General features: G+C 44.6%; 2 protein-coding genes across 9 annotated transcripts in view; one reads left to right on the top strand and one right to left on the bottom strand.

Moving 5' to 3' along the window:
- The window catches only part of LOC134468688 (small leucine-rich protein 1-like), a 2,419-nt gene extending 998 nt beyond the window's left edge, over nt 1-1,421 (top strand). Inside the window, exon 2 of the mRNA XM_063222576.1 lies at nt 1,206-1,421. Within this exon, the coding sequence (XP_063078646.1) occupies nt 1,206-1,330 (125 nt within the window). The 3' untranslated portion in view covers nt 1,331-1,421. The remainder of the gene's footprint in view (nt 1-1,205) is intronic.
- A 3,416-nt stretch (nt 1,422-4,837) lies between these two features.
- Nucleotides 4,838-20,000, bottom strand: part of epb41l2 (erythrocyte membrane protein band 4.1 like 2) — a 188,033-nt gene continuing 172,870 nt past the window's right edge. For 7 of the 8 annotated variants that reach the window (XM_063223779.1, XM_063223776.1, XM_063223780.1 and 4 more), the window contains 3 exons: nt 18,436-18,516; nt 15,265-15,378; nt 4,838-7,253 (listed from right to left, as the gene is read on the bottom strand). In XM_063223779.1, coding sequence (XP_063079849.1) covers nt 15,274-15,378; nt 18,436-18,516 — 186 coding nt within the window. In that variant the 3' untranslated portion in view covers nt 4,838-7,253; nt 15,265-15,273. The remainder of the gene's footprint in view (nt 7,254-15,264; nt 15,379-18,435; nt 18,517-20,000) is intronic. The other variant, XM_063223781.1, reaches the window with a different exon arrangement.

Raw genomic sequence — 20,000 nt, forward strand, 5'->3', positions numbered from 1 at the left:
CAAGACCCTTGAGTCGCCATTTTAAGAATGTTGTTTGAGAGTATCACTTTGGATTCAAAGGTGTTGCTTGTAAAGGCTCTGTGGGCCATATGAAATGTCACCGCGGGCCGCAGTTTGCCCACATCTGTAGGGTATTTGGTTACAGTCCCTGGAGCAATGTGGGGTTAGGTACCTTGATGAAGGGCACTACAGCCATGGATGGAGGTGTAGGGAGAGGTCAGGGTGGGATTCAAATCTGTGACCCTTTGATCATTAGACAACCTCCCTAACCATTAGGCAACAACTGATTTAGCTCCTTGAGTGTTGTAATTAAATCAGTAAGATTAAGTAGGCCTACTTTTGCGTATACGTTATCACAGTCAGGTAAAACACTTCCAAAAAGGAAGGTAGATCTCCAAATTCACCATAGGGTTCAAGTAGCTTGTGAGTTGATTCAGCTCTTTGATTGATCACATTGAATGCCTCAGTTGTGTCCGTTATCATTTAGTGATAACATGACATCAATCAGTCAGGATGGACCATCTTGGGCTCATAGTGTTATATGGTGGGTTGGAGGCAGTGTTAACACATGCTGGCCTTTTTCAAGAGGCTTCATCCCCGCACAGTAATCCTAAGGTAGGAAGGAGGACAGTATTGGTAGTATGAAGGCCATTTGACTTCATGAGCTTTTTCTATTGGTCTATGCATTTACAATCTGTATGTATTCACAAAAATAATCCATTACTAGGCTAGGCCTACTTGTTTTTGTGCCTGGAGCACACAGAAATAGCATGTTTAACAAGAAATGCACTCAGAAAGTGCAGACCTCCACCAAGGAAGCTGTCTGATAGGTCATTTGAGTTACATCCTGTTTTTTTGTCTTTATGTGGAATTAGAAACTGTAATGTCAAGATTCGCCCTATCCAGCAATGGTGAAGAATCTTTTAAAAAATTCAAGGGTCCAGACTATGATCCGGATCACCAGCAAATTTTAATCATTTTGGTTATTTCCATCAACTCCACAAAGTTTCATCCAAATCCGTTCATAACTTTTTGGGTTACCGGTATCCTGCTGACAAATAAACAGACAGACAAAGAGACCAAACCAATGCGACTGAAAACATAACCTCCTTGGCGGAGGTTTAAAAAATAAATAAAAAAATAAATAAATGAACCCCAAGGGTATTTTCCTCACCTTTCTAACCTGAACTGTATTTGCCTCACAGCGGAGGCGGCGTTGCTGGCGGCCCCGAACCCCCGGGAGACGGCTCAGCGACTCAGTCTCTCGTACAGCGGCAACCGCTCCCTGCTGTCTCCACGGCGACAGGCCGGCCTGCGCGTGCACACCTGATGGATGGCTACTGGAGGCCTACTGTGCGCTAACTGGTTCAGGAGTAAACCAGCTGAAGTTAAAGGGGTATGCCACTATTTTGGGGCTTACTACAGTTAAAATCGTTGGCTGGGGTTTATAAAGGTGGTAAAGTGTCTTATTTTTCATGTTAAGCGTTGTCTTGCTGTAAGAGAAGTTAAAAGAGGGAATATGTTGCTAAGCTAGTGAAAGTCAATGGATCCGTGTAGCATGTAGCAGTGCTACATGGATACATTGACTTTCACTAGCTTAGCGACATACTCCCTCTTTTAACTTGTCTTAAAGCAAGACAACGCTTCACATGAAAAATAAGACACTTTACCACCTTTATAAACCCCACCCAACGATTTTAACTGTATTAAGCCCCAAAATAGTGGCATACCCCTTTAAGAGGTTCATCATCTAATAGAGGACTCAAATGAGGACTGCAGGCTGATTTACCTCTTAACTTAACCTGGTGTCCGTTTCTCGATTCTTGTCGTTGCTAACCGTCTTAAGACCGTCTTACCGCGTGTTCCATTGGATTTAGTGGTGAGCGTCTCTGTCAAGAGAGAGTCGAGTCGCTCTTACGAAGGACTATGCTATAACGACGATAGCAAAGACGCTTTCGAGAAACGGACCCCTGGTTTACTCCTGAACCAGCGTCTTGGTATAGGCCCCTGATGGATGGAGGCCTACTGTACGGTAGCCCACTGTAGCAGCTGATGGATGGAGGCCTACTGTACGGTAGCCCACTGTAGCAGCTGATGGATGGAGGCCTACTGTACGGTAGCCCACTGTAGCAGCTGATGGATGGAGGCCTACTGTACGGTAGCCCACTGTAGCAGCTGATGGATGGAGGCCTACTGTACGGTAGCCCACTGTAGGATGGAGGCAGGGCCGTTGACAGCTTTGGCTGGGCCCGGGACAAACACATCTGAAAGGTCCCCAAAACCAATCAATACAATGTAATGAGGATCGAATTCTGGCCCCCCTTTCTCCCTGGGCCCAGGACAGGTGACCCCTTTGTCCCCCCATGTCGGCTTCCCTGGATGGAGGCCTGTACGGTAGCCTACTGTGCTGTAGGAGCTCCCGTTATGGAACTTGGAGGAGGTGGCCATTCACAGGCGAACCCAGGAGTGTATTCCAATATGAACACTCCCGTCCTCCACTTCTGTGCTTGTGTCCTCGCCCCACTTCCTGGCCCCGCCGTGTCAGCCTAGCCACAACTTTTGGGGGGACTGTTTTTCATCATTCCCCATCCCAATTGCAAATGAAAAAAAAGACATTTTAATTCTGCTTTTTGCAAGAAATGTAATTAATGTTTTATCGTCAGTGACATCATCATGAGGTCACAAGCAGGTAAGTGAGCAAGTGGAGGACGGAAGTGAAGTGGAGTGAAGACAGCCCTCAACCAGTAGCAAGCCGAGGGAGGCGGGTTAACCAGGCCATGGAAACTAAGTTCTTCCTGTTTGGAAACGCTAATCGTTATAGTCCTGGTCAGACCAGAATCGAGGAACGAGATTTGCAGTCTATGGAAATCAGGCTAAGGCATACACTGCTCCATAGACTGTTCTCTATGGAAACCAGTAGTCATTTTCCCTGCTTTGCTTCGCTTCTAATCAAAACTTGTTTGATGTGATTGTGAAATTGGCCAATTCACACAGGAGCCACAGAGGCCCATGAAAGTGTTGGAGAAGAAAAAGGTCATCACATTTTTTGTTGTTGTAAAAACGTGTGTTTTTAAAGGCTGCTTTTATTTTGGCAGGACAGAGAGAGTGACAAGAAAGATATGGGAGAGATATTGGGGGAGGGTCTGGGAAAGACCTTGTGTAGGACTCAAACCCGGGTCACCAGATTTACGGTATTGTTCCTTAGCCCACTGAAGCTCTGCTTTGAAGGCTTATCCAAGTCAACTTTGCTTTGAAGGCCCAACTTGACTTGAATAAACCTTCAAAGCGGATCTACAGTGTGTAGACTTCTACTCCTTGTATTGTCAGATATGCCTTTGTGCTGCACCTGGCCTCAGTGAGGTGGGATGTGCATACTACTCTTGTGATGGTGATACACAGGGCAACTTTCTGAGTAATGTTGCTGGGCAACGGCATACATAATTGTCTCCTCATTACTGAAGAAATGATTCAGATAATTTGTCTTACTGTTGATCCAAGTTCTCCTAATAAGTGTTGTAGTGATAAACTGCCTAAATAAAACGGTGCCATTGCCCAAAAGCGCTTTGCTTTGAAGGTTTATTCAAGTCAAGTTGAAAAGCGGTTCAAAGCGGGGCTACAGTGTGCAGACTTCTACGCCTTCTATTGTCAGATACGCCTGAAAACAGTTCCGCTCAGGTTAACTTTCTTTTCAGTGTGGAACATGTTAGTAAGCACCCTCATTGGGCTTCCTAGAGCTTAGTGTTAGCTTCCCTGCAAGCTTCCATAAGCAAGGCAGAGGCACACACAATGCCACCCCGATCCATATGCTTTGCCTGTATAGGAATTAGCACATTTGTGCTGTACGCTTACAGTATGTGGGTGTATCACAGTAAGAGGATCAGCAGAAATTCAATGGAGGAATAAGCCTGTTGGTGAGAAAAAAAGTGCGCTGTGGTGGTCTATTCCAAGTTATACTTTAGCTATGCTGCTGTAGCCTACATGGCCAAACTGAGATTACATAGAAGTTATGAAGAACCATCGGTTTCTATAGTCATCTAATAGGCTATAACATAGGCCTATACAGGTGAGTTTATCTAGTTTATCTTAGCTGGATAGTCAATGAAACAGGCAAGTGAGCCCTATCGGAGTTTGTATCTCTACACATACTTCTTCAGTATGAGTGTTGTGATGATTGGTCCAGTAGCATTTGTTTGACGCAGGCTAAACCAGCCTACGAGAAATCAGTTAGCTCGTCTTCTTGGACTGTAATGATCAGCCTGTGATGAAGTGGTGGGTAGTCCCGTCGCCCCTCATATCCACCTACAGTACGTACATGAATGTGTGTACGTGCCTGCGCAGTCCTGGAGTCATGTTTATATTAGTTGAGAGAAGTCTACAGCCTGTTTTGTCAGCTCTATGTAATTCCATGGTACAGAATCCTCCGCTTTAATAAATGAAGATAAACACTTCTCCTCCGTGTCTGGCTGCACTTTCTGGGATAACACAGTGAGGAATGGATCCAAGGACGTATGAGCTTTAGGGTCTTGATATTCAGTCTAGAGTCAGACCCGGATTAACGCACAGGTTAGATATGGCTACAGCCTGGGGCCCCCACCTACCAGGAGAAAATCCTCTGTGGCGTTGAGTGCAGTTTTGGATCTTCAATGTTCCTCTCTACAGTTGGTAGCCATAATATCCTAGCTCGTAAATATGACACTGTCAATGTAAATTTGTCACGAAATGTGTCTTCCGGTGGCCCCCACAACAACCTGTAGCCTAGGGGCCCCGGGCCATCTTAATCCGGCCCTGGCTGGAGGGTTTACCAACTGATCAGAAAAAGAACAGACGTGAGAACATATGCATTTAGAGAATAAACAAACTTTTATTTTGAACAGTGTTACACTGAATTTGAGGGCATGGGCTGGTGGAGGAATAGAAGGATAAAAACACAAAAACACAAACGATTTCTTTCAAGCAGCTAAAAGCCAACCGTCATCTGCTATTATACACAGGGTCCAATGAGCAAATTGTCTCAACTGAAGGTTGGTTTGTTTTATTTTATTTCATTCTGCAGAAATAACATGTAGCAGGGTGCGCGAAAGCGGCAGGGGGGGGGGGAAGCTAGCTCGGGTATATCTACATGTAAAACATTGAAACTTGTGATTTTTTTTTGTGTGTTTGTGTGCTGCCGATTCATTTAGTCCAAAAAAGATCCCCATGGAAATATATTAAAAATATTTTTAAAAGGGCAAACAAACCCACCTCAATGATATCTAAATTGGTTGTACAGATAAAGACCGTTTTTTTATTTTATTTTTTAGATTTAAAAAAAAAGAAAAAAAAAAGATTTCTACAAATATATATCGGATTAAGGAAGCCAGAGTTACAAGAAAAGCAAAAGTTTCCAAGCTGCCTAGTTTTGTTTTATGATTCTTTAAATATAATATTTATGATTTTCATTTTATTTTTTTTAAACAATTAATGTCTTGTAACTTTCGTCTGTGTGTTGTTGAGGGAGGTAGTTGTGTAAGCCCCTCCCTGTTGTGGAATGTTTTAAAACTCGTTCGTTTAATCCGGTGGAGGATTCCAAGAACCTGGATCAGTAGTAAACCAGATACAGTTAACCTCAAGGTACTGATAGACTCATCTCATGGAGGAGTCCAGAAGTCCTCTTTTTCATTTATTATTATTTTTTAAAACAAAATGACCAGAGGTGCCAAAATCCCTCTTCAGAGGTAAAAACCTGGTCAAAGTTTCCTTTCAACAAAGGTGACTGGTCAACCCTGTCTAGGCGACTCATTAGGATCATCTGATTCAGAGCTGTTTGGATCAAATGTGTTGCAATGCAGGGCTTTTACTTTCTGAACACGGGATTGACACCTCTAAATGATAGCTGTGGACTATCTATTAGCATGTTTGCTACTTCCTGTAGGTTAACTTAGCCTGGTTTATCACTTAACCATGCAACTGCATGTAGTCCAAGACCATGGTTAATTGATACCCCGTCTTAAACGAACCTACAGGAAGTAGCAAACATGCTAATAGATGATCCACAGGTGTCATTTAGTTAAGGAAATGAGGACTCTTGGCTCTTATATTCGATGATTTACCAATACCTTTAAGGTTTAACTGTGTTGAGAATTGTATTACCTGGGGTGGATTTCTGGAAAGCGTACTTGCTAACTATGTTAGCTACTTTGTTGGTTGCAATGCAATTTCCCATTGGCAACTACCCAAGTTGCTAACTGCTAACAATTACGCTTTCGAGAAATGCACACCCCTGGTTTACTACTGAGCCAGGTGTTTTGGAATACCGCCCCCTGGTGGTCTGCATAGTAAGAGTTGTGTGTGTGGTTGGCACTGCAGTGCAAATGTACTAGAAAATGACACAGTGCCCTCCTGCCCTTTACACATGGTCCCTTGGAAACAACAATAAAATCGATCGATCAATGAAATGTTCTGGAAGTTTCTCTCCCTCTTAACCAAAATCCTGCCCATATCCCATCCCCCATCCCCACCCCCACAAAAAGTACAAAATTCAAAAATCTTGGCTCAAAACAACAAAGGAAAAAAAAACAAAAAAAACAAACATATTGTACCAAGTCCAGAGCTAGCTTCACAGCTCAGTATACCCATATTCAAATTTCCGAGATTACACTGTGAATGGATAGTGATGGATAGTGAGAATGCGCTTTCAGGTTTTTTGTTTGTTAATAGTGTCTTTTTTTTGTCCTTTTTTTGATTTGTTTGCATCCTTCAAATATCACCCCTCCCCCACGCTGTACACACTAGGAATGTGGTGAAAACTACAACGATAAAAAAATTGACCACGTAAATTCTATCTGACGTTCATAATGGTACACTCTTTTGAAAACAACAAAAAGGAGGAAGGAGGAGGAAGAGGGGTGTGGAGTGGGGAGTAAGGGTATGGGGGAAGAGGGAGGGGGGAGGGGGGGGTAGCACTAAAAAATATAAACACACTACAAATGTTAGCTAAGTGGTTCTCGTTTTCAGAATGATTAAAAAAAAAGACAGATGAAGGTGAGCGATGCACGAATAGGTGGTCTCAGGCTTCGCGGTCCTCTCTCTCATCCCTCTCCATCTCGCTCTCTCCATCTCTCGCTCGCCGTAACATGGGAGATTACTCATCCCTCCATCCTCCTCCTCCTCCTCACCCGTGGCACCTGCTGGGGGCAGGGGCAGGATGGAGGGATGAGAGAGGGAGGGAGGGAGGGGTGGGTAGAAGGTTGCAGGGTGATGGGAGTTCTTCAACTCTGTCGGGAGGAGAAAAAAGAAACCAAGCACAACAGGGTCAGAATTACATTACATGACGGCCAGTGGTTCTTATCCTTTTTTCATAACACACCCCCTTAGCTGTGACCAAGACAAGCCGCGCACCCCCAAACCAAACCTCTACACATGAATACGCACTAAAAATGATTTAAGTAATTAACTACAGTGATTCTTGCTTGAGACATTATCAATACATTAATGACTTGACATGGGGACAAAAACAGGTTTGAATTTGGTTTTGATTTGGGGTAATTATAATGTTCTCTAACAGAATTTTGGTCACAACCTCAACATAAACAAAATTCCGCGCACCCCCTGAAATCTCAGCTGCACCCCCAGGGGGTGCCCGCACCCCAGGTTAAGAACCTCTCTATTACGGCATCAGAGACATTCTGACCTGCTGCCTCATCTTCTACTATTGCAAGGAAATCATCAACCAGACAGACACCCCTTGTTATTCCTCAAAACAAACGAAAAGGTCAGACTAACTGTGCCTTCATGTACTCTGGGAATTATGGTGAATACCAAATGCAGACATGGGACAAGGACACATGAACACATTGTGGTATTTTGCAATGGACAATTTAGAAAAAAATAAATAAAATTAAATTATTTTTTTGGGGCTTTTCGGCCTTTATTATGATAGGACAGTATGAGAGGAGACAAAAAAATGATTGTGAGAGAGAGATGGGGTAGGGCTGGGAAATGTCCACCGGCCGGACTCGAACCGGGGTCCCCATGGGCATGCAAGCCCAAATGTGGGGGGCTTAGCGATTAGCGTGCTGCGTCACAGCGCCCCCCACAATGGACAATGTGGGCCCTTCTCAAAACCTAGGACAGTGTCCTTCCAAGTGTATCAGCCTAATTAGTCACACCCAGTGATTGGATACTCTTTATTAGTCACACCCAGTGATTGGATATTCTGTAGAGTTCATCAAAGAGTATCCAATCGCTGGGCGTGACTAATTAGGCTGATACACTTGGGAGGACACTGTCCTAGGTTCTGAGAAAGGCCCTGTGAGTTTCAGAGACGGGATAAATAATGTCTACTTCAGAGAGCACATGAAAGGCAGATTAATAGGGATGCACCGATATCGATACTGGTTTCGGTATCGGCACCTGATACTGCTCATTATACTCGTACTCGTACTCGTCAAGCACTTGCTGATAACAGGAACGATACTACTATTACACAAAACAATGCAAAATCTTGTCACGTTCTTCTGTGAACTTGAAAGCAGCATGGAAAAAAGTGCCACCTCATACATTTACTAACATTTAAATCTACATGAAAATGGACAATACAAATATGGCAGGTGGAAAAAAACAAGGCCATACATTTATTTTCATTGTATGTTGGTGGGAAAAGGTATCGGTATCGGTACTCGGTATGGGCAAGTACACACATTAATGTACTCGCACTTGTATCGGTTTTCAAAAAAGTGGTATCGGTGCATCCCTACAGATTAAAATGATGTTTCAGCTGCTGAGAGCAGTTAGAGAGGAACAGGCAGAGCAGAGGAGGCAGGAAGTGACGGCAGTCTGATCGCGCTGAGCAGAGAAAGGTCGGGATACCTTAAGAGAATATTGTAGCCATCGCTGTGGACAGGCGGAGTATTTATTACACACGCACAGTGCTGCCTAGTTACGCACTGTTCTAAACACTTCAACCCTGACCACGACTACTGGCAAGGAATTTATGGAGAGAGAGAGATAGAGCGAGCGAGAGCGAGAGAGAGAGAGAACAGGGAGACTGAGAAAGGGATGAAGAGGCAAAAAGGAGGTGAAAAGATGGAGGAGAAATCACAGACTGAAGTACATGTAGAATCCAGGCATATACACATACAGTGCCCTCCATAATTATTGGCACCCCTGGTTGAGATGTGTTTTTTAGCTTCCAATTATTTTACTTTTTTTCTAAATAATATGGGACCTTAATGGAAAAAAAGAGAAAAATCCAACCTTCAATACAAGTGCATTTATTCAGTGGGGAAAAAATCCCACATAAAGAAATAATTATTTGACATCAAATAATGTGTGTCACAATTATTAGCACCCCTGGTGTTAATATTTTGTACAACCCCCTTTTGCCAACAAAACAGCACCTAATCTTCTCCTATAATGTTTCACAAGATGGGAAAAGACAGAAAGAGGGATCTTCAGCCATTCCTCTTTGCAGAATCTCTCTAAATCATCCAGAGACCTGGATCCTCTCCTCTGTACTCTCCTCTTCAGCTCACCCCATAGGTTCTCAATGGGGTTGAGGTCAGGGGACTGAGATGGCCATGGGAGGAGATTGATTTTGTGTCTGGTGAACCATTTCTGTGTAGATTTGGCCATATGTTTAGGGTCATTGTCTTGCTGAAAGACCCAGTGACGACCCAGCTTCAGCTTTCGGGCAGAGGGCAACAGATTTTGATTTAAAATGTCCTGGTATTTCAAAGCATTCATGATGCCATGCACCCTAACAAGGTTCCCAGGGCCTTTGGAAGCGAAACAGCCCCACAGCATCACTGACCCACCCCCATACTTCACAGTGGGTATGAGGTGCTTTTCAGCATGCGCATCTTTCGTGGTACGCCAGACCCACTTAGAGTGTTTGTTGCCAAAAAGCTCAATCTTGGTCTCATCTGACCAAAGCACACGGTCCCAGTTGAAGCCCCAATACCGCTTGGCGAACTCCAGACGCTTGCGTTTATGTTTGTGAGTGAGGAAAGGTTTTCTCCGTGCATGCCTCCCAAACAGCTTGTTGGCGTGTAGACAGCGCCTGATGGTTGATTTGGAGACTTTGTGACCCCAGGATGCTACCATTTGGTGTAATTCTGTAACAGTGAGCTTTGGAGATCTTTTGATTTCTCTTACCATCCTCCTCACTGTGCGTGGTGGCAAAATAAACTTGGGTCCTCGTCCAGGCTTGTTTACCACTGTTCCAGTTGTTTTGAACTTCTTAATTATTCCTCTCACAGTGGATATGGGCAGCTGCAGTTGAGTGGCAATCTTCTTGTAGCCTCTGCCTGACCTGTGAAGGTCGACGCACATCTGCCTCACTTGTATGCTGTGTTCCTTTGTCTTTCCCATGTTTAAGAGTGGATAAGAGAAATGGCCTCGGTGTCACGTCATATTTATACCCCAGGGAAACAGGAAGTGATGAATTACTAATTAAATGTTCCTACATACTCTGGTAAACTTTGTAAACTACTGTAGAAATGACAGAAATGCTTCAATTATATTTATTTCCCGGGAATTGTTAAGGGTGCCAATAATTGTGGAACAGTTGATTTAATGAAAAATAATTCTTTTTTAGTCAGGGATTTTTTTTATTTTCTTACAATTCATTTGAGTTGAAGGCTACATTTTCCTACAATTTTCAGTGTGACAGTATTCTTCTGCAATAAACACTGAATTTATTTTAAGGCTTTTAACACATCTCAACCAGGGGTGCCAATAATTATGGAGGGCACTGTATAGTCATATTTTATACTAAAAAAAACTGTAGGATAACAAGATCTTGTATGATTCCTAATGAGGTCTTTGTTACAGCACTGAGCTAGGTTATGCGATTTCCTGTAGTAGGTACTGTATGTAAGCGTACATTGTAAACAATTAGCTGGCTGCTACGGAGGTCCTGAGTGAGAGAGAGCTCTCTATACACGAGGGCTTAGAGCAGTGGTCTCCAATTATTTTTCTCCAAGGGCTGAATTATGTAGAGCAGGAGAGGCTGCGGGCCAAGCCAACACCCCAACCCAATGAGAAACAAGTTAGATGTCTGGTCAGAGAACAGATTTTTGCGTTTCCATTTCCTTCCTTCTGGTCAATGACTGTTATAAGACTGCTAGCATAAGGTCTAACTATCTGTGAATGCTTTGGAGAGATATGACCCACTGAGTTTTAGTGATCAAAAATCACACACATTTATGTTTTCATTTGTTCTAACCTCATGGCAGGCCAACGGTTTACTATGCCCAGAGACCAAGGGCTTAGAGACAGCAGGCTATGTGAGATGTATTTTACAGCAGGCTATGGGAGATGCATTTTACAGCAGGCTATGGGAGATGTATTATACAGCCCAACTGAGGGCACTCAGGACATCTTGTTATCTTTTATATTAGCGTAAAAAACAGATTTGGCAGCCGTATTAGTCACAGTATCTCCTTAATGGCTCAGAGCAATGGAAGCCCTCTATCTATCTACGGACCAGATAAATCAGAGTGGTTTTAGCAATGCGCGTGTCATTGAGCGTGAGTGTGTGTGTGTATGCGCATGAGAGAGAGAGAAAATGTATTGTGTGTGTGTGTATGTGTTTGAGAAAATGTATTGGTGAGTGTGTGTGTTTGAGAAAATGTATTGGTGTGTGTGTGTGTGTGTGTGTGTGTGTGTGTGTGTGTGTGTGTGTGTGTGTGTGTGTGTGTGTGTGTGTGTGTGTGTGTGTGTGTGTGTGTGTGTTGCTCATGGCTCAGTGGCTGTGTCCTCAGGGGAAGAGCTAAAGATGGCAGATAAACGCTGGAAGCCATTCCATTATTAAAACATCACAGACAGACAGCCAGTCAGCTTTACACACGCACGCACACGTGCACACGCACGCACACGCATGCACACACACCTGCAGCGCTAGCAACTCTCACACACATATGGGTGGATGGCGATTAAACACTAAACTCAAGAGTGTGCAATAAAAGTATACTGCTAGATCCAGTCAGCTTTACACACGCACGCACACGTGCACACGCACGCACACACCAGGGGTGGAACTTAATATTTTCCCCCACCAGTCACTGTGGCATGTAGATTTTAAAATCTACCAGTCATTAGCCATTTTAGCTGTAAAAGTGACTGGTGGGTTGAAAAAATGATCAGTCACCACTGAAATGTACCCGTCATTGGCAGGTGGACGGGTGCTTATTTCCATCCCTGACGCACGCACACACACACCGGCAGCGCCAGCAACTCTCACACACATATGGGTGGATGGCGATTAAACATTAAACTCAGAGTGTGCCATAAAAGTATACTGCTAGATCCATATTGTGTATATTTATGTTTATTTTTGTGTGTTTATCAGCAGTGCGAAAATGTGCTATGCAGACGCCCAGATGAAAGGACAACAGAAATGGAGGCGAAAAAAGAAAAATGACAGAGAAAAAGAGACAGTGGGGAGAGAGTGAGAAAGACAGAGTGGAAAATAAAGGGAGAGAGAGAGAGAGAGAGAGAGAGAGAGAGAGAGAGAGAGAGAGAGAGAGAGAGAGAGACACACAGAGAGAGAATAGGGATATTGAGAAAGGGAGGCAGAAACGAGTTGAAAAGAAGGGGTAAATGGAGGACAAATCAGAGAGAGACAGAAAGAGAGAGAGAGAGATAGGGAGAGAGAGAGACAGAGAGACAGAGAGAGCGAGAGAGAAAGAGAGACAAAGACAGAGAGAGAGAGAGAGAGAGAGAGAGAGAGAGAGAGCACAAACAGAGAGCGACCTCTGTATTTTAGAAATCACAGCTTTATGGTGATTACAGCTTTACACACGCACGCTCGCATTCTCACACACACACCCCCCCCTACAGCTTGGCGTTCGGTCTGCCTCTGACCCCCTGATAAGCTGGACGGCGGGCCGCTGTGGACAAGATGACGTGAGACGTGAGACATGCAGGGCCGTAACCAGACCTCTTCAAATACTGAGGTAAAATACTGTGTGCTGTACTGCATACTGTACATTTAGAATGCTTCAAACACAAACTTAAGTTTGTTTTCATTAATCACTGCCTTCAGGATAAATGGGGCTGGCGTATATAGGCTGAATTCATCATTGTTGATCATATATCGGTTTTCATCAATAGATAAATCACTGATTACCGAAAAAAAAATACAGAGGACATGACCTCTGTGTCCTCAATGGTAGTTACGGCCATGGAGACATGAGACCAGGCTACAGCTCGTGCCCGACTGACCAACGGCCCTTTTATGGGTTCGTTATGCAGCTGCAGACGTTCGTTATCAGGCAGCGAAGTAACGCCGGGAGCCATTCATCAGGCCTGTCTGTGCGATGCAGGGTTTTAAAGGGACACTGTGTGAGATTTTTAGTTGTTCATTTCCAGAATATATGCTGCCCACTCACTAATGTTACCTTTTTCATGAATACTTACCACCACCATCAAATTCTAAATATTCATTATGACTGGAAAATTTTCACTTTTCATACATGAAAAGGGGGATCTTCTCCATGGTCCGCCATTTTGAATTTCCTAAAATAGCCATTTTTAGCTGCAAAAATGACTAATTGGACCATACTAGTTAATATTTGTTTATTACTTAGTAAACTTTCATGTAAAGATCAAATTTGGCAATAGGGAGCCTAGTTTCAATGAGCAGCATAGTTGCAGTACCTTTTTTGACCATTTCCTGCACAGTGTCCCTTTAAAGGCCATTCATATCGGGATCTTCACCTCAATTGGCGTTGATCTCATGTGGATGACGTCGGCAGTTAAGGCCACTTGCGGCATCACTTACAGAGTCTCTGCCTTAAGCCACACATGCATACTACATTAAACACGTATTTTATACATAAACTACAATTCATAAATTGCTGACAACTACACATATCTTACATCCACATTCTGTTATAGAACATTGTTTGCATATTGATTTGATCCTGTAATAAAGTGTCAACAGTGATGGTGAACTCTCAGTACCGCTACAGAGTTGGGCCCCGTGTGTGTATGCACACTGTACCAGTACAGAGTTGGGCCCCGTGTGTGTGTGTGTGTGTGCACACTGTACCGCTACAGAGTTGGGGCCGTGTGTGTATGCACACTGTACCGCTACAGAGTTGTGGCCCGTGTGTGTGTGTGTGTATGCACACTGTACCGCTACAGAGTTGGGGCCCGTGTGTGTGTGTGTGTGTATGCACACTGTACCACAAGTCATACTCAAGGCATCAGCATCCCTGCTTTAAGCCACACCTGCCTGAGGTGTCAGATTAGGAGCACGACGGAGATGTGAAAACAAACAAAAACGCAGCAGCATACGTTGAAAGTGGACACACACACACAGGCGCGCGCGCACACATACATGCACACACGCACGTACGCCGGACACGCTAGATATCAGGGAAATTAAGAAAATAGAAGAAATGAACTGAAAAAAAAACCCACACTGACACAAACAAAAACAAAATCATTGGGTAATAAATATTAGTACAGAAGACATAAACCAAAGATACACAGTACGGACATAAACCAAAGACAAATCAGTCTTAGTAACGAAACGGAGGTTAGGAATGTAGATTAGGGGTTAGGATTGTGATTAGTAATCTCTACTGTAGTGGTGGACAAAGTAAAAGTAAAAGTACTTTTGTGGTGCAATGACGACAGTAGCACATGATACTACATAGCTGTTACGCCGTTTCTTCCATTGTATCTACCTAATGAGATAATCTGTGTTATTACTGAAAAACAATAAAAACCTAACAAGGACCCACCACAAACTCAATCCAACCTGTGCTGAATCATCTTATCGTAAGACAAGTACATTGGTCTACTTTTTACTCAGATAAGTTACCTGTGTTGGAAGAAAACTGTGTTCCTTTTTTTTATTTTTACTTTTACTTTGTCCACCACTGCTCTACTGTAGTCTAACATGGGAGGCGGCAGACACAAGCTGACGAGGGAGAACGGGAAGAGTGGAGGAGGGAGAAAAGAAACTCTGGAGAGTTAGGGCAAAGCAATCGATCGCCATCCAGCCGACCGTGCTGCACAAGCTGGGCAGAAGTAAGAGCAGAACCAGTGCCAGCCCAGAACCTGACCGGACCGCAACGCACGGCTTGGGAGATCAGTTGGGTTTTCAGAGGAGATTTGAGAGGATAGACGCTGGTAAGGCGGGCAGTCACACTCTTGGTGGGTGGTGGGGGAGGGAGGAAAGAGTTTGTTGATTGGAGAGCAGTAGAGAGGGGTACACCTTAGCAGGTGTGGAGGGGGGTGTCAAACAGGGGGGGCGGGGGGCGACCTCACCTGTAACTCTCAGTCCTCGTCCTCCGCTAGCTCTGTCTCTTTGTGGACCACCACCCGCGTCACTGACATGTCTGGGTGCTGCTCTTTGGCTTCCTTTATGGCCTGTGCCAGGGCCTAACCACCACCGGGGGGCGGTAGAGAGGCAGGCAAGAGGGAGTAGTGGTGGGGTAGAGATGGGTGGGGGGGGGACGGGCACAGGTGAGGGGGGCAAAGAAGCCACCCAAACCCAAACAAAAACACAAAGACAAAAACAAGAAGAGGAAGGGGAAGCCACCATATTAACATAAAGAAATAAAACACAACAACAGAACAGAACAGAAATAATAATAATGACAACTCTAAAAAAGTGAAATAATAATGACATGAAAGTGTAGAAAACTCAAAAGGACATCAAACGTGTGTTTCAATGTGCTTTCTGTCTGTTTTCCCAGTATTAGTTAGGGGGCTTGATTGAAGAGCTTCATGTGGCTACTCGTGCCAATGAACATCAATCAAGACAAAGTTAGAAACGACTACTACATGATCTATGAAACGACCTTAATAATCCGACATGTAAACATACAGTACATCGAGTACATACAAGACATAACTGAAGAAAAAAACAAAATAATGAAAAAATAAATAAATACACAAACGCTCAACAACTTCAATGAGGATCATCCTACCACACGTGACTACTGCTTGGTATAGAGATAGAGGTAAGTATAGAGATATACCAATGTAATAGGTTGCTATGGGCACCTAACATGACCAGGTTCCGGTCTGCCTAAAGGGGCGTGTCATAATACTCCTAGCATTGAATAGAACAGTCCTTAGGTCTGCCTAAAGCCCCCCCCCCTGCAATAATAGAACCCGGAAACAATGGGCCAATGGAACCTCTCTCTCTCTACTCTCTCTGGTTGTACTAGTCGTCAGGTGCAGGTTGCTATGCGGTGCATGACCAAGTGGTGTTCTGCACAAGTTACTATGGAAACAGTGTTCTCCACAACTGCAGCTGAGGTGACCATGGAAAAAAAAAGAAAAAAGAAAAAACAAGACAACTTTTCCTTCTCGTTTTTCTTTTTTTCTCTCTCTTTACTTCTTTCCTTGTCTTTCTTTGTTCGTTTCATTAGCCCTCTGCACAGTGTGTCCTTGTGAAGGACTAAAGATCAATGCCTCAGCAGCACACATGGGTTGGAGAGACGTGTACAGGAAGGGAGATGAGTCGGTCTGGACTCCCTGCCTGCCTGCTCGCCTGTCTGCAGTGTTGCCAGATTGGGCTGTTTCCCGCCCAATTGGGCTGCTTAGGATGGCCGTGTGCGGGTAAAAATGGCATTTAGCAGAAAAACCCGCCCAATTTTTGCCATAGAAATCAATAGAATTGGACAGGATTTTGTGCTTCTAGGCGGGTTTTGAGCATTTTTTGGGCTGGAAATAATCATCCTCATCTGGCAACCCTGCCTGTCTGTGTCATTGTTAGCCTGCTGGCATGTCTCTCTGTCTGTGACGCATGTTTAAGAGGAGTGTAGAGAAAGGGAGAGATTTTCTGCCTGTGTGCCTACCTGACACAGGCACTCAGTTTATCCAGGATACTGTTTGTCTACAGTGTGTGTGTGCGCGTTTGTGCATGTCTGTATGTGCGTGTGTCTCTGTCTGTTTGTGTGCGTCTGTGTGTGTGTGTGTGTGTGTCTGTGTGTGTGTGTGTGTGTGTGTGTGTGTGTGTGTGTGTGTGTGTGTGTGTGTGTGTGTGTGTGTGTGTGTGTGTGTGTGTGTGTGTGTCAACGTCATGGGTCAGGGAGGCAGTCAGCTATGTTTAACACACGCTGGATGTTTTTAATGAGCTTCCTGGCTGGCCGAAGGTGTTTCGCTAATGGGCAACTCTGCTGAGAAACAGCTCAATGTTAGCACTGACGAACAGAGTTCCACAAGTCTTCATGTGAGGTGACAGAGTTCCACAAGTCTTCATGTGAGGTGACAGAGTTCCACAAGTCTTCATGTGAGGTGACTGAGTTCCACAAGTCTTCATGTGAGGTGACAGAGTTCCACAAGTCTTCATGTGAGGTGACAGAGTTCCACAAGTCTTCATGTGAGGTGACAGAGTTCCACAAGTCTTCATGTGAGGTGACAGAGTTCCACAAGTCTTCATGTGAGGTGACAGAGTTCCACAAGTCTTCATGTGAGGTGACAGAGTTCCACAAGTCTTCATGTGAGGTGACAGAGTTCCACAAGTCTTCATGTGAGGTGACAGAGTTCCACAAGTCTTCATGTGAGGTGACAGAGTTCCACAAGTCTTCATGTGAGGTGACAGAGTTCCACAAGTCTTCATGTGAGGTGACAGAGTTCCACAAGTCTTCATGTGAGGTGACAGAGTTCCACAAGTCTTCATGTGAGGTGACAGAGTTCCACAAGTCTTCATGTGAGGTGACAGAGTTCCACAAGTCTTCATGTGAGGTGACAGAGTTCCACAAGTCTTCATGTGAGGTGACAGAGTTCCACAAGTCTTCATGTGAGGTGACAGAGTTCCACAAGTCTTCATGTGAGGTGACAGAGTTCCACAAGTCTTCATGTGAGGTGACAGAGTTCCACAAGTCTTCATGTGAGGTGACAGAGTTCCACAAGTCTTCATGTGAGGTGACAGAGTTCCACAAGTCTTCATGTGAGGTGACAGAGTTCCACAAGTCTTCATGTGAGGTGACAGAGTTCCACAAGTCTTCATGTGAGGTGACTGTCTGTCGGTGCTCATAAACTCTCATATCAGCCTCTTGTTATCTGTCCACGGGTAAAGCTACTGGCATTTTTTATTTTTATTTTTTTTGTGGTCTTTTTGACTTTATTTATGATAGGACTGAAGGTGGTGACAGGAAGCGAGTGGGGAGAGAGAGACAGGGAAGGGCCGGCAAAGGACCAGGGCCGGGAATCGAAACCCGGCTCAGCCGCATGGTAAACGGCAGGGACTGCTACTGGCATTTTCATGGCACCTGAAACTGTCAATGGGTGCAGACGAACGTTTCGGGCAGAGCCCTTCTTCAGCGTGTAATGCCGTTTGCAAACGGCCATTACACGCTGAAAAAGGGCTCTGCCCGAAACGTTCGTGGGCGAATAAACAAAGAAGAAATCTGAAGAGTGCTGTCCTTCGTTTCATTTATTCACCCAGTTATGCGGTGGGCGGCCACTCGAGGGGGTTTTGCTCACCTGGTCGTGGTCGATGTCCGAATCGCCGGTGATGACGATGCGCTTCTCAATGCGAGTCTCCGAGAGCCCTCCTTTTAGCGTCTGCAGGAGGAAAACACATCACAACACCGTCAATACACCACACACACACACGATGCGTTTCTCAATGCGAGTCTCCGAGAGCCCTCCTTTTAGCATCTGCAGGAGGAAAACACAACACCCTCAATACACACACACACACGGGCATAAACGCATGATTGCACACACGCACACGCGCGCACAAACACACACATGCGCTGAAAGCTGGACATTTGCAGCCTGAATGTTTCTGTTACATTAATATGAATAATAAAGCCTCGTAATTATTAAGAATTGTTAAGATAAGATATTTATATTTAGTTCTGCCACTGGCTGAGAGGGAGCGCATACAGAGGTGAGCTGTGTGTGTGTGTGTGTGTGTGTGTGTGTGTGTGTGTGTGTGTGTGTGTGTGTGTGTGTGTGTCTGTGTGCGTATATGTGGCCCCAGGACAAGATCCAATATTCATCAGAGGAGACGACATGATGTGGAAATGAGATATATCTTAACACTCCTTTCTCCTCATGAATACCATAGATATTTCAACACTCCTTTCTCCTCTCCTCATGAGTACCATAGATATATCTCAACACTCCTTTCTCCTCATGAGTACCATAGATATTTCAACACTCCTTTCTCCTCACTCAGAGATATGTCAACACTCCTTTCTCCTCACTCAGAGTGTGATGGCAGCACACTCGTACACTTCCACAAAATATAAGCACACACACGTGCGCATATGAACACACAACATTTATGCAAAACCTTAACACCCACGCACCCACCCGCACAAACACGTGTGCGGCGGGCGTACACACATTCATTCCTGTGCCTGAGGAATATGTAATGTGATAAACAGCAGATGTCTTAGCTCAGGCGGCCTGCAGGTATATTATGTACTGCAGGAAACACACACTTACAATCAGGCACCTGCGTGGTCTGCATCTCTCTCTCTCTCTCTCTCTCTCTCTCTCTCTCTCTCTCTCTCTCTCTCTCTCTCTCTCTCTCTCTCTCTCTCTCTCTCTCTCTCTCTCTCTCTCTCTCTCTCTCTCTGTGACTACACATTTGCATTTTTGCCTAACGAAGCATGATTTCGTTATCTTCGTCGTGTTTTTACCAACACCTGAGACGTTGGGGAAACCCTGAGCTAGAATCTGTAGTAGGCCGCTCACAGTAGGATTTCAAGCTGCGGGAGTCTTCACGTTTTGAAAAAAGACAATAACATTTACCCTACATTCTACTAGACAAAAATGCTGTTCAGATGGAAGGCATTGCTGTGTGGATTGAGCACATGGCTAATTGAAACATTTACGGCTGCTCTGCACAGTTCCCATGGTCATGTGTGTGTGTGGGTGATATGTAGTTTACCATGGGGTGGGTTACCATGGTAATGTGCGGGGTAAGGGGCGGTGATGCCTAGTTGCCATGGTAACGCGTGTGGTGGTGGTGGTGGTTGAGGGGGGGTAAACTTGAGGAATGCACCTCCATGCATCCAATGCCCATCTTCCAT

Source organism: Engraulis encrasicolus, chromosome 18, assembly GCF_034702125.1.
Source record: "Engraulis encrasicolus isolate BLACKSEA-1 chromosome 18, IST_EnEncr_1.0, whole genome shotgun sequence".
In the NCBI taxonomy this organism is placed as follows: Eukaryota; Metazoa; Chordata; class Actinopteri; order Clupeiformes; family Engraulidae; genus Engraulis; species Engraulis encrasicolus.